General features: G+C 41.5%; 1 protein-coding gene across 2 annotated transcripts in view; it reads left to right on the forward strand.

The window, feature by feature from the left end:
- Positions 1 to 1,072: 1,072 nt before the first annotated feature.
- The window catches only part of LOC121586752 (polypeptide N-acetylgalactosaminyltransferase 4-like), a 38,779-nt gene continuing 22,460 nt past the window's right edge, over positions 1,073 to 17,391 (forward strand). The window contains exons 1-2 of one of the 2 annotated variants that reach the window (XM_041903713.1): positions 1,073 to 1,159; positions 15,267 to 15,719. In XM_041903713.1, the coding sequence (XP_041759647.1) occupies positions 15,334 to 15,719 (386 nt within the window). In that variant the 5' untranslated portion in view covers positions 1,073 to 1,159; positions 15,267 to 15,333. Of the gene's footprint in view, positions 1,452 to 15,266; positions 15,720 to 17,391 lie in introns of both variants that reach the window. The other variant, XM_041903712.2, reaches the window with a different exon arrangement.

Below are 17,391 nucleotides of genomic sequence, written 5' to 3' on the forward strand. Positions count from 1 at the left end.
ATGTTGGAGTCTACCACTGGCTATCCGTCAATAAAAAAAATAAGAAAATCGTGCCGTCTGGTTTGCTTAATATAAGGAATTTGAAATGATTTATACTTTTACTTTTGATACTTAAGTACATTTTAGCGATTACATTTATTTTTGATACTTAAGTATATTTAAAACCAAATACTTTTAGACTTTTCCTCAAGTAGTATTTTACTGGGTGTCTTTCACTTTTACTTGAGTCACTTTTACTCAAGTATGACAATTGGGTACTTTTTCCACAACTGACAATATCATATATTTTCAAACATACGCCCAGACAAAGATATATTAAGAGTTCAGACTGGGACTCATGAAAATCTCATTGAACAATGCATGCTCTCTAACCTGTAACCACACCTCATTCCATGCACTCTAAAAATATAACAGAAAACCTGTTCGATCACCATGCACTGCAAAATCATTCTGGCTATGGATACGGAGAACATCAATCCATTAACATCAACACGCCAGAGGATATACCCATTGGACTTGGGGCTCTGCAGGGAGTTTACCTTATATCTTGATTGTTTTATTCTGCTTTGCCACTAAAATCCTAATAAACACTGACAACTAAAATATTGTGTTATTGTTGTTATTGTTATGAGTATTACTACTACTAATAATAATAATAGGGGAGGGGGGAGTAGTTCAGAAATGAAACCCAAAAGGTTCTTCAAAAGGTTACTTGAGGATCGATTGAAAGGGGTTCTTTGAAGAACCCTTTTAAAGAGTTATTCGAAGAATTTATAGGGGTTCCCCCACAGTTTCAATTTGAAGAACCCCTAAAGGATCCTCCAGGAAACGTAACTTTTTAGAGTGTGGATAGAATCTATCATATGGAGGTTAAAGAGGTAGGGATTAACTGGTAAAGCGTCACATAAAGTCGAACACACACACACACATTGTTATTATTTTATTATTTGTGACATTGGAAAAAGTGTTACAAGTGAAACATCCTTGTTAATTTTGGAACATAAAATGGTATACTGTCTTTAATATTCTTTTTCCGCAATGCTTTGGTCACGTGGTTTATTCAGATCAAATCGCCACATTGGCAAACTTCCTGATGACCAACCATCTACACTTGTTCAATCAGCAAACCTGAATTTCGTGAATAACAAGAGGTTTCAAGGTCAGAAATATTTTTAGTACGAGTACGCATACATGTAGTCCAATTTATTACACTGCTTCAAGAATTCCTTTGAAATCGAGTGAAAACAAGAGCTGGCAAGCTCAATTCCAGAACGGAAAAGTGACAGCCCCAGCTAGCCAGCGCTCGAGACATCATCAACGTGAAGAGGATGTGGTTGTGTTGAAAGCTGCAGTCTGAGCTCGAGCTAGACAGATGCAAGCCAGAGGTTGAGTCGGAGACAAAACGCCGAGCAGCTTCCAGGAACACGGAATGTAGTGGACTAGCTAATAAAGTAAGAATGAAGTTAATGTCTACACGTGGCTAATCAGGTGTAATCTGGCTAGCAAGCTAATACATAGATCAGCTCTGGTCGCCCTGGACCAGAGTTAGCTAACTACCAAGCAGGTTAGCTAGCTACAGTAGCTAGCTAAGATTGCTTGTTATTTTGCTACAGGAACTTTGTGTTCTTGCTAAACGTGGCTTGTTAATGTTAGCAAGTTTATGTTGGATGTAAATATCTTGTTCCCGAAGGTTTCAAACCACGGTCAGCCAGCTCCCGGTCAGTAACAAACTAACCTTAACTAACTAGCTAACTAGTTAGTAATCTAATCAAAGAGACTCAATATCTGATATTTAATAACAAGCTAACTTTGTTGTCTGTATCGACAGCTGAGTTAGGCGAACCTAATAATAGCTAACCCATGTCAGTCCATGCAAATAACTTATACTACTGTTATTTTGTAACAAACAGTTGGTAACAACAACATGCATTGGTTTTAGCTACAGTTTTTATTCCCAGATTTAACATGGATACATGTTCATTCTAAAGGTGCAATGCTTTTAAACCCTTCACAGTCCCATTTAGGAGTTATTTTAGCTCACACTCACAGTACACCTCATCTTCTCTAAACTGAAGGTGATCTCTAGACTGCAGTTTCACCATTCTCGGCATATTTGCATTACAGTGATAATGTCTATAATTGAAGCCTGTCAAGTTCAACGAACTAGCTATGATTTATTTGCACTCTGTTGGAAGAAAATGTAGGCCTAATGCTGAAGATGTAGAAATGTAGATGGATCTTTAGCCATTTACTGACACACCCACTTCTGCTCACTCCACTGCACCCAGACCACAACCACAACCTAAACATCAGGGAAAACAAGCACTTTCCCTAAATTCCCCCAAAGTCTTTGAAACTAAATCTGTCAACATACAAGGAGACATCAGCTATTTTCATTTGACAGTGTGGGCTAACATCGGACAAGATGCATCAAGTCCATTAAAGAGAAAGTAAAGCTGAACTACAAGCTTTCACTGTAGGCTATAGAAAATGTTTGTCAGTGTAAAGGAGGTATGTGGAAGACATGTTATAGCCTAACTTTATTTATCAACCTCCTGATCCAGTTTCATATGGTCGGCCGGTTGGTCTTACTATAGTGTTTACGCTCAGTGAAATAACTGAAGAGTTGTTTTTGTCGTCGAGAGCTTTTTCAGTGCTGAATGTTTACAGGGAGTATAGGCCTGTTGACTCTAGTAGTTCAAGCTGGCCAGCTGTAGGTACAGATCTAGGATCAGCATCCCCTCCCCCAATTCCAACCTTAACTATTACTGATGGAAATGCCAAACTGACCCAAGATCAGCGTCTGGAAGGGAAACTTCAACGTACACCATTCAGTGAGACAGACACCATCATAGTAGAATACAGAATTGTACTAGCACCTATTTTGTGAGAGGTTTTTATTATTAATTATTAATTATAATTATATGCCATTTAGCAGACGCTTTTATCCAAAGCGACTTAGTCATGCGTGCATACATTTTTGTGTATGGGTGGTCCCGGGGATCGAACCCACTACCTTGGCGTTACAAGCGCCGTGCTCTACCAGCTGAGCTACAGAGGACCGAATGTTAACAGCGAGTAAACGCTCACATATTGGCCCTCATATTTCATGTTGGCCAGCTGTTCTTTTATTTTATTGTATTTATTTAACCTTTATTTAACTATCTGCGGTGTACCATTCAGCGACACAGATAAAATGTACTCACACAAATGTTCTGAGTTACAGTGAGTGTTGTCAGTGCAACTTTTGTTTGACTGGTCTCTGAGATGGATGTCACAGCGAAAGTGGCAGCCCTGTTCCATGTTTGTACTTTAACAACACTCTTGTAGATTGACTGTAGATCTTTGTCAGTGTCAGGTGTTTTTCTTCCTCTTCTGTTGCAGATGAAGACATTGGCAACGCTCCCATGTCTATACTAACATAACCGCTTTTAGAATAACTGCCAAATACATTCCAGTGACAATGTGTTTCCCCTAGGATTTTTTTCAGCAGTGGTAGCAAGGGTAGGGGGGGAGAGTGCATTGCTACTAGTGTTAGCACAATGACGTGCTAGCAGTTCCAATAGACTTCCAGTCATTGAGCCAACGACTATCCATTTAAAAGCATGTCTCAGCAGAAATATACATTTATATATATATATATATATATATATATGTGTATGTGTGTGTGTATATATACAGTACCAGTCAAAAGTTTGGACACACCCACTCATTCAAGGGTTTTTCTTTTTTTTGTTGGTATTTTCTACATTGTAGAATAGTGAAGACATCAAAACTATGAAATAACACATATGGAATCATGTAGTAGCCTTAGACCACTGCACTACTCGGGAGTCCCAAACCATCTCAATTGGGTTGAGGTCGGGGGATTGTGGAGGCCAGGTCATCTGATGCAGCACCATCACTCTCCTTCTTGGTCAAATAGCCCTTACACAGCCTGGAGGTGTGTTTTGGGTCATAGCGCTTTATGGTTTTTGCCACTGCACTTGAAGAAACTTTCAAAGTTCTTGAAATTTTCCGGATTGACTGACCTTCATGTCTTAAAGTAATGATGGACTGTCATTTCTCTTTGCTTATTTGAGCTGTTCTTGCCATAATATGGACTTGGTCTTTTACGAAAAAGGGCTATCTTCTGTATACCACCCCTACCTTGTCACAACACAACTGATTGGCTCAACAGCATTAAGAAGTAAAGAAATTCCACAAATTCACTTTTAAAAAGGCACACCTGTTAATTGAAATGCATTCCAGGTGACTACCTCATGAAGCTGGTTGAGAGAATGCCAAGAGTGTGCAAAGCTGTCATGAAGGCAAAGGGTGGCTACTTTGAAGAATCTCAAATATAAAATATATTTTGATTTGTTTAACACTTTTTTGGTTACTAAATGATTCCATATGTGTTATTTAATAGTTTTGATGTCTTCACTATTATTCTACAATGCAGAAAATAGTAAAAAATAAAAAATAAACCTGGAATGAGTAGGTATTCAGACCCTTTACTCAGTACTTTGCTGAAGCACCTTTGGCAGCGATTACAGCCTCAAGTCTTCTTGGATATGACGCTACAAGCTTGGTACACCTGAATTTGGGGATTTTCTCCCAATATTCTCTGCAGATCCTCTCAAGCTCTGTCAGGTTGGATGGGGAGCGTCGCTGCACAGCTATTTTCTGGTCTCTCCAGAGATGTTAAATAGGGTTCAAGTCTGGTCTCTGGCTGGGCCACTCAAGGATATTCAGAGACTTGTCCCGAAGCCACTACTGCGTTGTCTTGGCTGTGTGCTTAGGGTGGTTGTCCTTTGGAAGGTGAACCTTCGCCCAAGTCTGAGGTCCTGAGCGCTCTGGAGCAGGTTTTCATCAAGGATCTCTCTGTACTTTGCTCCGTTCATCTTTCCCTCGATCTTGACTAGTCTCCCAGTCCCTGCCGCTGAAAAGATCCCCACAGCATGATGCTGCCACCACCATGCTACAACGTAGGGATGGTGCCAGGATTCCTGCAGTCGTGACGCTTGGCATTCAGGCCAAACTGTTCAGTCAGACCAGAGAGTCTTGTTTCTCATGGTCTGAGAGTCCTTTAGGTGCCTTTTGGCAAACTCCAAGCGGGCTGTCGTGCCTTTTACTGAGGAGTGGCCTGGCCACTCTACCATAAAGGCCTGATTGGTGGAGTGCTGCAGAGATGGTTGTCCTTCTGATAGGTTCTCCCATCTCCACAGAGGAACTCTGTAGCTTTGTCAGAGTGACCATCGGGTTCTTGGTCACCTCCCTGACCAAGACCCTTCTCCCCCGATTGCTCAGTTTGGCCGGGCGGCTAGCTCTAGGAAGAGTCTTGGTGGTTCCAAACTTCTTCCATTTAAGAATGATGGAGGCCACTGTGTTCTTGGGGACCTTTAATTCTGCAGAAATTGTTTGGTACCCTTCCCCAGATCTTTGCCTCGACACAATCCTCTCTCGGAGCTGTAGGGACAATTCCTTCGACTCATGGCTTGGTTTTTGCTCTGACATGACAGGTGTGTGCCTTTCCAAATCATGTCCAATCAATTGAATTTACCACAGGTGGACTCCAATTTAGTTGTAGAAACATCTCAAGGATGATCAATTGAAACAGGATGCACCTGATCTCAATTTAGAGTCTCATAGTGTCTGAATACTTCTGTAAAAAAAGTATATTTTTTTATATATATATATATATATAAATTTGCGAAAAATTCTGCAAATCTGTTTTCGCTTTGTCATTATTGGGTATTGTGTGTAGATTGAGATTTTTATATTTATTTAATCAATTTTAGAATAAGGCTGTAACGTAACAAAATGTGGAGAAAGTCAAGGGGTGTGAATACTTTCCGAATGCACTGTGTATAGATATGTATGTGTGTAGATGTATGTGTATGTACAGTGAGGGAAAAAAGTATTTGATCCCCTGCTGATTTTGTATGTTTGCCCACTGACAAAGAAATGATCAGTCTATAATTTTAATGATAGGTTTATTTGAACAGTGAGAGACAGAATAACAACAAAAAAATCCAGAAAAACGCATGTCAAAAATGTTATAAATTGATTTGCATTTTAATGAGGGAAATAAGTATTTGACCCCTCTGCAAAACATGACTTAGTACTTGGTGGCAAAACCCTTGTTGGCAATCACAGAGGTCAGACGTTTCTTGTAGTTGGCCACCAGGTTTGCACACATCTCAGGAGGGATTTTGTCCCACTCCTCTTTGCAGATCTTCTTCAAGTCATTAAGGTTTCGAGGCTGACGTTTGGCAACTCGAACCTTCAGCTCCCTCCACAGATTTTCTATGGGATTAAGATCTGGAGACTGGCTAGGCCACTCCAGGACCTTAATGTGCTTCTTCTTGAGCCACTCCTTTGTTGCCTTGGCCGTGTGTTTTGGGTCATTGGCATGCTGGAATACCCATCCACGACCCATTTTCAATGCCCTGGCTGAGGGAAGGAGGTTCTCACCCAAGATTTGACGGTACATGGCCCCATCCATCGTCCCTTTGATGCGGTAAAGTTGTCCTGTCCCCTTAGCAGAAAAACACCTGCAAGGCATAATGTTTCCACCTCCATGTTTGACGGTGCAGATGGTGTTCTTGGGGTCATAGGCAGCATTCCTCCTCCTCCAAACACGGCGAGTTGAGTTGATGCCAAAGAGCTCCAATTTGGTCTCATCAGACCACAACACTTTCACCCAGTTCTCCTCTGAATCATTCAGATGTTCATTGGCAAACTTCAGACGGGCATGTATATGTGCTTTCTTGAGCAGGGGGACCTTGCGGACGCTGCAGGATTTAAGTCCTTCACGGCGTAGTGTGTTACCAATTGTTTTCTTGGTGACTATGGTCCCAGCTGCCTTGAGATCATTGACAAGATCCTCCCGTGTAGTTCTGGGTTGATTCCTCACCGTTCTCATGATCATTGCAACTCCACGAGGTGAGATCTTGCATGGAGCCCCAGGACGAGGGAGATTGATAGTTATTTTGTGTTTCTTCCATTTGCGAATAATCGCACCAACTGTTGTCACCTTCTCACCAAGCTGCTTGGCGATGGTTTTGTAGCCCATTCCAGCCTTGTGTAGGTCTACAATCTTGTCCCTGACATCCTTGGAGAGCTCTTTGGTCTTGGCCATGGTGGAGAGTTTGAATCTGATTGATTGATTGCTTCTGTGGACAGGTGTCTTTTATACAGTAACAAGCTGAGATTAGGAGCACTCCCTTTAAGAGTGTGCTCCTAATCTCAGCTCGTTACCTGTATAAAAGACACCTGGGAGCCAGAAATCTTTCTGATTGAGAGGGGGTCAAATACTTATTTCCCACATTAAAATGCAAATCAATTTATAATATTTTGACATGCTTTTTTCTGGATTTTGTTGTTGTTATTCTGTCTCTCACTGTTCAATTAAACCTACTATTAAAATTATAGACTGATCATTTCTTTGTCAGTGGGCAAACGTACAAAATCAGCAGGGGATCAAATATTTTTTTTCCTCACTGTATGTCATGTGTGTAGATTTGTGTATGTAGATATATGGGTGTAGATATGTGTGTAGATGTAGACATTCTTTGCAGCGGGGGCCACATAGCGCAGACCAAATTACGTATTCAATTAAAGGAATACCCTCCCTAAAATCATACATGGGGATGCTTGATAATACTGTGAGGTTGCTTTGCTGCCTGTGGTACTGGGGGCCTTGAATGTGCATCATAAAATCAGCAGATTATCAGGTGTTTTGGATTCCAATGTTCAACCTAGTGTCCAAAAACGGTGTCTCTATTGAAGGTTGTGGGTCTTCCATCAGGACAACAAACCCAAACGCACATCAAAAGCACCCTGGAATGTTTGAAGAAGAAATGCTGGACTGTTCTGGAGTGGCCAGGGAGGAGTCCAGATCTGAATCACATCCATAACCTATCCATAACATTTGTGTGTATTGTTAGATATTACTGCACTGTTGGAGCTAGGAACACAAGCATTTCGCTACACCCGCAATAACATCTGCTAAATATGTGACCGACCGCCTCGATTCGGTCTTATGTAGCAACATTTGAAATTGTGTTTTTTACATTGGATAAAAGTAGAGACTCAGATCTAGAAAATGGTGTTTCATACACTGCAGTTGAAGAACAATGGGAAAGTAATTCTGCTTTGAAAGTTGATAAACGTGTAACCCCACTTTTCAGAAAATGGTCCTTGAATGTTTTGGTACACCTACTGGAGAGCTTTTCTTTGTCTACACCCATTCAGCATAGTTCACACCCTCTTAAGCCTTACACACCCATTCAGCATAGTTCACACCCTCTTAAGCCTTAGCCTCACCCATCTCTTTAAGGATTCACGTAAGGCCATTTGCTAAACAGAGTAATTAGTTTAGTAAACAACCAAAGATTTTTATGACTGTAAGTCGCTTTGGATAAAAGCGTCTGCTAAATGGCATATTATATTATATTATTATAAGACTAAAAGTGGTGAAAGTAGTAGCCTACAATAAGGAAAAACTCCAGGTAAAAATGCACTATCTAGTCCTTGGTCTATATCCTAATCTGACTTTGCTGCAGGTCATGTTGTTCTTCACATTACCGTCTCTGGTAAACACACACTATATATATAGCAATATCAAAAACAGAAAGTGTCCAGATAAAAATATTTTATAATTATTAGATGACGCTTACCTGACACACTTGTCTAAATTGATGGGTCATGTGTAGGAAATGCTATAACCAACCCCCAGCCACATCTAGCTAAGTGGGTGGGTCACTATTGTCTAGACATGTACACATGTTCATGAAATACAATAAATGGCCATAATCACCCCCAGACACACCTGGCTAACTTGATGGGTCATGTAATCCTCTGGCGAAGTGTTTTGTTTAGACATGTAGCTAGCTAGCTCGCTAAACAATGAACCAGCATAATCCCAACTCATACTACTACCAACCAATACAAACATTGTCATAGCTGTAGTATGAATCTGCAGGTAGCTAAAGCTAACCAACCAGGTTCCATGTTAGCTAGCTAACATTAGGCTATAACTAAGAATGCAAATGGTTTTCTGATTAGAATAATATTACTACACAGATCATACACGTAACGTTAGTTAGCGAACAGTACGCTTTTAACTTGCAATGAAAATGACATTCTGCAAAATTAGAAACGTATAATATCTGAAAATGTAGCTAGACTCTTACCCTTATACATGGATGAACGCTTCACGGCAGACTGGAACCATTTAACTCTGTTTTGTTTGTAGCTACATCTTGTTTGGCCAGCGTTGTGTCAAGTCACTCCGGTTTACACTGACCGTGGCATGCAGAAAGTAACAAATCACTTTTTCCAACTGATCTGTCGATGGCGCCTGCTAAATTCAGGGCATTAAGGCACTGCATCTCAGTGCTAGATTTGTCACTGCAGACCCTGGTTCGATACCGGCCGTGATCGGGAGTCCCATAGGGCAGCCCACAATTGGCCCAGCGTCGTCTGGGTTAGGGGAGGCCGGGGTAGGCCGTCATTGTAAATAAGAATTTGTTCTTAACTGATTTGCCTAGTTAAATCGTTTTTTTTAAATGTTGTTGAGAAAAGTACCAAAACTTTTGTAGTTTTCGATGGCTAAAGTTATATATTTCAAAAACGGCATGGTAGAAAGGACTATCAACATACTGAGCAGCTCACGTTATAAACAGAAGCATGCTACATGGCAGACAAATCCAAACTCATCTTCCGGCATGTTCAGCCCATCCATTATCTCAGCCAATCATGGCTAACGGGAAGGTTCCTGTCTTTCCATGGCTAAACCAACTAGGCTCGTAATGTAACAATTTTATTTGTATTTATGGATGGAATACAAGTTTGTTATTAAGGCACACGAAAGATCACATGTTCCAGAAGGCATTTCTGCAAAAAAAATGCATTTTGATAAAAAATTAATGTTTACGTTCAAATGCCAATCCTGTGAAGTAGTGCCGTGCGAAATACGCCTAGTTTCTTGAAACGAGTCACGTGTAGGGGCTGTAGTGGAACAGGTTGAGAGCTTCAAGTTCCTTGGTGTCCACATCACCAACGAACTATCATGGTCCAAACACACCAAGACAGTCGTGAAGAGGGCACGACAAAGCCTATTCCCCCTCAGGAGACTAAAACGATTTGGCATGGGTCCTCAGATCCTCAAAAAATTCTACAGCTGCACCATCGAGAGCATCCTGACTGGTTGCATCACCGCCTGGTATGGCAACTGCTTGGCCTCTGACCGCAAGGCACTACAGAGGGTAGTGCGTACGGCCCAGTACATCACTGGGGCAAAGCTTCCTGCCATCCAGGACCTCTATACCAGGCGGTGTCAGAGGAAGGCCCTCAAAATTGTCAAAGACTCCAGCCACCCTAGTCATAGACTGTTCTCTCTGCTACCGCACGGCAAGCGGTACCGGAGTGCCAAGTCTAGGTCCAAAAGACTTCTCAATAGCTTCTACCCCCAAGCCATAAGACTCCTGAACAGCTAATCATGGCTACCCGGACTATTTGCACTGCCCCCCCACCCCATCCTTTTTACGCTGCTGCTACTCTGTTAAGTATTTATGCATAGTCACTTTAACTCTACCCACATGTACATATTACCTCAACTACCTCAACTAGCCGGGTGCCCCCGCACATTGACTCTGCAACGGTACCCCCCTGTATATATAGCCTCCCTACTGTCACTTTATTTTACTTCTGCTCTTTTTTTCTCAACACTTTTTTTGTTGTTGTTTTTATTCTTACTTTTTTTTGTTTAAAATAAATGCACTGTTGGTTAAGGGCTGTAAGTAAGCATTTCACTGTAATGTCTGCACCTGTTGTATTCGGCGCATGTGACCAATAAAATTTGATTTGATTTGTATGTGACCAATACGATTTGATCTGGCAAGATTTGTAAACAGCAGTTGGTGGAGGGCACCCCTCAAACATTGAAGAATTAGAACAGTTTGCTGCTGATTAGTTTAACAAATTGCCAGTAGAAAGGTGCAGCAAGCTCATTGATGGCTACAAGAAGCAGTTGTCTGCAGTTATCTTGGCCAAAGGCTATGCAACCAAGTAGACCTACTAGTTTCGGGGTGCCAATCATTTTGTCCATGCCATTTGTCTTTATTTTCTAAATAAAAAATGGGAACTTAACTTTTTCAAAAATAAAATTGGTTCTGCAATGTTGAAAATCCAATAAGGTGTGGAGACCGAAGGTGTTTTTCAGTTTCAACTTATTTTAGAAGAAATATGGATTTATTTAAGAAAAGTGCAAGGGTGACAATATATTTGTCCGCAACTGTATGCAGAGAGAGAGATGCTGCCGTGACGCGTATACGCTGTGAAAAAGTATTTGCCCCCTTTCTGATTTTCTCTACTTTTGCATATTTTTGATACTGAATGTTATCAGATCTTCAACCAAAACCTAATATTAGATAAAGGGAACCTGAGTTTACAAATAACACAAACAATTTATACTTATTTCATTTATTTGTTGAACAATGTTATGCAATACCCAATTCCCCTGTGTGAAAAAGTAATTGCCCACTTACACTCAATAACTGGTTGTGCCACCTTTAGCTACAATGACTGCAACCAGTTAAAGTAGTTCTGCAAAGAGTGGGACAAAATTCCTTCACAGTGACGTGAGAGACTGATCAACAACTACAAGAAGCGTTTGGTTGGAGTCGTTGTAGCTAAAGGCGGCACAACCAGTTATTGAGTGTAAGGGGGCAATTACTTTTTCACACAGGGGCATTTGGTGTTGCATAACTTTGTTTATGAAACAAATTAAATAAGTATGTAATTGTTGTTATTTGTTCACTCAGTTTCCCTTTATCTAATATTAGGTTTTGGTTGAAGATCGGATTTAACATTCAGTATCAAAAGTATTTGCCCCCTTTCTGATTTTCTCTACTTTTGCATATTTTTGATACTGAATGTTGTCAGATCTTCAACCAAAACCTAATATTAGATAAAGGGAACCTGAGTGTACAAATAACACAAACAATTTATACTTATTTCATTTATTTGTTGAACAAAGTTATATTCTTAGTTTTTCACAGCACTGTGTATAGGCCTGCAGTGCATATACAGTGTTTTGCAGAGGTGTAGCCCATGCAGTGCAAATGCAGTATAGTGCATTTAGTATTACAGGTCATTGAAGGCAAGGTGCAGTGTTCGGCTGAAATGCAAGTTCTCTCTACTCCACCACACAAAGTAACACATGATCATGGCTGGATGTAAATCCTTCTTCAGATGGCTATAGCTAAACTCTCTAGTCTCTATAGCCTGCTATAACAACAGTAAAGCAGCCATCTGCTCTGTCGTCAGTCAGACCTTTTTATAAGATTAAACACTGCTAGGGCTGTCCAGACTCCCTTTTTAAAACCCCCCTCTGACAGAAAATGCTAGATCAGGTGGCATCTAGATTAGTGGTACTGTAGCAACGGGGCAGTGTAGCCAGCCAGCGATGGACCCAAAGCCTCCTGTATCTGGTGACTTAGGCCTACTTGTTTTGGATTCTGCAGAGCTCACACAGTCTTACCCCAAAGAAGAGGCAGAAATTCACCGTAAGCCTGCTGGTCCAAATCCCTCCCTCCCCAGCCCCACCAAGGGCTATCAGATTTAGTGGGGAGCAAGGTGTGATGGATGGCTAATATAAAGGAGGTTTTGTTTAGTGGCGTTCTCCATTTTGTAACCCCAGGCCTCTGAGTCCCTTGGCCAGTGAACAGAGCATTGAGTGTGAAAGAGGCATGGCCTGGTAACGCTTTGAAGGACTGAGATGGAGATTCAAGCTTAGTGACTCAACAATTCTGCAGCACACATCATACAAAGTCTCCTCAGACATGAATCTGACAAACAAAGTTTTATGTTGCATTGTGCGTATATACATCCTATATAGGGCGCATAAATAAATAATTTTAGGGTAACATCCTCGCCGGCATCCTCAGAATTTCCCTGTCATGATCATTGCCTGATTTTTTTTCCAGAGTTAAATTGATGATAGTAAAGCGGTGTAGTCTTGATGATGGAAAAATCTCAATGGTACAGTAGGAAGCTGGAGTGTGTGGGGACAGAACACATCATCGGGTGTATCTTCGGAGTGGAAAGGCACAGAGTGGATCAAAGTGACTTTCTAAAGCGTCAGTCTGTCAGTCACTGCTGCTGTAGTGAGTATCGCTCCCTGCTGAAATATTAATGCTGCGGTTACACTCAATGTCAGCAGTGATGATGGAGACTGTTTTAGCAGTGTCTGCCCTCTTTGGTTTGCCTCTGGTCTGCTTGTCTTTTGAGCTGAGCTGTCTGTATCTAAGCCTGTGTGTTAACACTAGAAGAAGTCTGTATCTAAGCCTGTGTGTTAACACTAGAAGAAGTCTGTATCTAAGCCTGTGTGTTAACACTAGAAGAAGTCTGTATCTAAGCCTGTGTGTTAACACTAGAAGAAGTCTGTATCTAAGCCTGTGTGTTAACACTAGAAGAAGTCTGTATCTAAGCCTGTGTGTTAACACTAGAAGAAGTCTGACTCTAAGCCTGTGTGTTAACACTAGAAGAAGTCTGACTCTAAGCCTGTGTGTTAACACTAGAAGAAGTCTGTATCTAAGCCTGTGTGTTAACACTAGGAGAAGTCTGTATCTAAGCCTGTGTGTTAACACTAGAAGAAGTCTGTATCTAAGCCTGTGTGTTAACACTAGAAGAAGTCTGTATCTAAGCCTGTGTGTTAACACTAGAAGAAGTCTGTATCTAAGCCTGTGTGTTAACACTAGAAGAAGTCTGTATCTAAGCCTGTGTGTTAACACTAGAAGAAGTCTGTATCTAAGCCTGTGTGTTAACACTAGAAGAAGTCTGACTCTAAGCCTGTGTGTTAACACTAGAAGAAGTCTGACTCTAAGCCTGTGTGTTAACACTAGAAGAAGTCTGACTCTAAGCCTGTGTGTTAACACTAGGAGAACAGTAGAACAACCTCCGGCTTAGACTGTTGCCTGAACGTATCATCTCAGAGAATCTTGGCTATTTAGTACACTCTTAGAAAAAAAGGGTTCTAGAAGGGTTCCCCTGCTGTCCTTATGGGATAATTATTTGAAGAACACTTTTAGATTCCATATAGAATCCTCTGTGAAAAATGTATTCAATTGTTCTCCCATGGGGACAGCAAATAACCCTTTTAGGTTCTAAATACAACATTTTAGGGTGTGCAATGTGCAATGCCTCCTGTATAAAATGTTGGATTTGATTAAGTTCAATTATTTCACCACCACAGAGTAGCCTATATAATTAAATCCGCTGTACAGTGATCCATCTTTGCTATTTGTATTTCATTTCGGCTCGCATCTAGCCCAGCCCTGAGTTTGTCATTATTGATATTGGATGATGATGATTGTCATCAGTTTAGTCAATTTGAGCGGCATCATTAGCAGTGTTTTTTCATTTAGCCGTAAACAGACGTCTCTGTCGAGCATTAGCGCTGCCGCTGAGTGGAATAAAATTAGCATAAAATAATTAGCCTTTAAGCGTTTTGTGCTTAATCAAATCTCCTTGTCATGTGGAACGCTCTGAGTGAGAATTTTAATCTCTCAATATATTTCTTATCAACAGCTCTGCATGAAACGTGTTATAAACACTACTATTCAGCTGTTCTAATGGGAATATTTAATATTGCAACATTTTTACATTTAATTTAGAGTGATCAACACAATGTTTAGCGTGTTTGGCGTTTCTGTAACACACATCATTTCCAGTGTTCTATTTGTGACGCTCAAGGTGCAGGTTGAAGGTCACAAGACTTGTTATGGTTTATTCTCATATCTGTTGATAGTGATTGACGCCAGACTAGAGATACAAGGACTGAGGACACACTGATTATTCACTGTTGTATTGATGACGTTCACAGCGTTTTTGTTTTGGACTTCCTACGAGCCTCTCGGCTGGTGTTTTTAGAGAACATTTGGTGCTTTTATTACGATATAAAGGGCCTGTCTCCAAGAGGCAGTTAGACATTTTCTCTGCTTCTGTGCTGGAGGTGTCTCCCTGTTGCAACTTGTAATAAACCAGATTGATTTTTGATTGACTTCACCTGTGGTTGCTCTCACTTTCCTGTTCCATCTGTTGTAGGGGGTGTAGCCCTAACTGTTCACTGTAATGGTTCAAGTCTATCAAGTCTGTCATGGATTGACTTATAACTCAACTCAAGGTGTCTTAATACTTTCATCATAGGCCAAACTTCAAACTGGACCTAAACATTTTCTCAGCCCTCCCTGTTTGTTTGTTTGTGTTTTCCACAGAGCTGTGTGGCCTGGGCACTCTTGAGTGGCAGCTGGTGAGATTCCACTCTAGTGATTGCTGGGGGCGATGAGGGTGCGTTGCTCCAGGAAGCTGGGCCTCCTAGCAAAGACCTTCTTCCTGCTGTGGGTGCTGTGGCTGGGTTACCTGCTCCTGGCCCGTTCCTTCTCCTCCACAGGGACCGATGGAGGGGAGGACGGAGGGGGCCGCAGCCTGCTGGTCAGGCACTTATCCCCCGTGGAGGAACAGGGGAGCGAGCAGCTGGCCAGGCCTGTGTACGTGAAGGCGCCGTCGGACGCCAACGCTCCCGGGGAGTGGGGAAAGGCCACCAGGCTAAACCTCAGCCCGGAGGAGAAGAAGCAGGAGGAGGACAGCGTGGAGAGATACGCTATTAATATCTTTGTCAGTGATAAGATCTCCCTGCACCGACACATCCAGGACAACAGGATGAAGGAGTGAGTAGGCAAATGATCTTCATATTCACACAGTGGGAACATCTCAATAGCATACTCCTCGTGTCCTCTCTCCTCATCTCCTTCTCAAAACCCATTGGATGAGAAAGCCAGATGTCCCTCCCCTCTGACCTTCTCCTCCAATGAGTTTTTGAGAACGAGGCAAGGAGAGAGGATGCGAGGAGTATGCTATTGAGATTTTCCCAGTGCACACACAGAGACCCCCCTGGCAATACAATCCATCTGGACTAGTAGTTTAGACCAGTAACCACATCTTATTGTACAGGTCCAGTGAGGCTGATTGCAGAAACATACAACTTTTACTAATGGCTACTTAAATAGACAAATCTGTGTTATGAAGCTGAATTAGACTTGGCTAACTTGGTGTGATGTAGACAGAGATATTAACTGTACCGCTAGCTGTAAGGGATGAATGGGGAACTTCCCTAACTGCCCTGACTCAGTTTAAAAGGTACGGTATTCATTACGCTAGAGGACTGAACTTTGATTGATTGCCTCAATAAAAATTCTCCATCTGTGTTTCATCTTCCCAGCTGTTCACAGCGGAAGTGATGCTCGATGATGGTGGCAGCTCAACCCCCATGTGATAATGTATTATAATATTACCCCTCACATAAAATCAGGTTATTTTCGCAAACATTCTGATAATTTTTTTAGGAACAAATAATTAAGAGTGCAGATTTTTTTATGGGATAATATACTAACGTTTTTGAGCAAGATCATTTGAAAAATACAATATTATTGAGTAAATGTATTTATTGGTTTCTTTTCATTTTTATGAAAATGTTATGATTTTAAGGTTATTTGTTGATGTAAAAATCTAAATGGACTGATTTTAAGGTTGTGTCATTAGATTTGTGAGAGAAAAAAAAGGGTCCCAGCTGAAAAAGAATTTTAGCCCAAATGTTGAATGCTCAAATAAACGTTTAAAGCCAAATCCTAACTTCAAATACAATCACCCAACTCCCAACTTTTGTGCAAGGCAAGCATGACGTCAATTAGTAACACACACAGTGTAAGTTGAGATCGGGCCAATCACATAACAGAGACTTTAATCTTCTTGTGAGGCATGTAAATTGCTTGGAATGTAGCAGATTTGTTACCTACCTACTGTGCTGTTGACCTTTATTGTGAAGCCTACCGTTGCTTGCATAAAGATCGGCAACAAAACAGGTTACTACTTGTCCATTATCAAGCTACTACACACACAAACACACACACCATTATCGCTCTGGTTGAATACAAGCTCGTGTTTTTGTTACTTTTCATCTGTTTTCCATAAAAGACGCTGTTCTGCTTGAGTTTGAATTACTTACTCCTCTGGTCTCTCCGTGAGAACTGCTCAGGCATGTTGTCCTCTGGTCTCTCCGTGAGAACTGCTCAGGCATGTTGTCCTCTGGTCTCCGTGAGAACGGCTCAGGCATGTTGTCCTCTGGTCTCTCCATGAGAACGGCTCAGGCATGTTGTCCTCTGGTCTCTCCATGAGAACGGCTCAGGCATGTTGTCCTCTGGTCTCTCCATGAGAACGGCTCAGGCATGTTGTCCTCTGGTCTCTCCATGAGAACGGCTCAGGCATGTTGTCCTCTGGTCTCCATGAGAACGGCTCAGGCATGTTGTCCTCTGGTCTCCATGAGAACGGCTCAGGCATGTTGTC

The sequence above is a fragment of the Coregonus clupeaformis genome, chromosome 17 (assembly GCF_020615455.1).
Source record: "Coregonus clupeaformis isolate EN_2021a chromosome 17, ASM2061545v1, whole genome shotgun sequence".
In the NCBI taxonomy this organism is placed as follows: domain Eukaryota; kingdom Metazoa; phylum Chordata; class Actinopteri; order Salmoniformes; family Salmonidae; genus Coregonus; species Coregonus clupeaformis.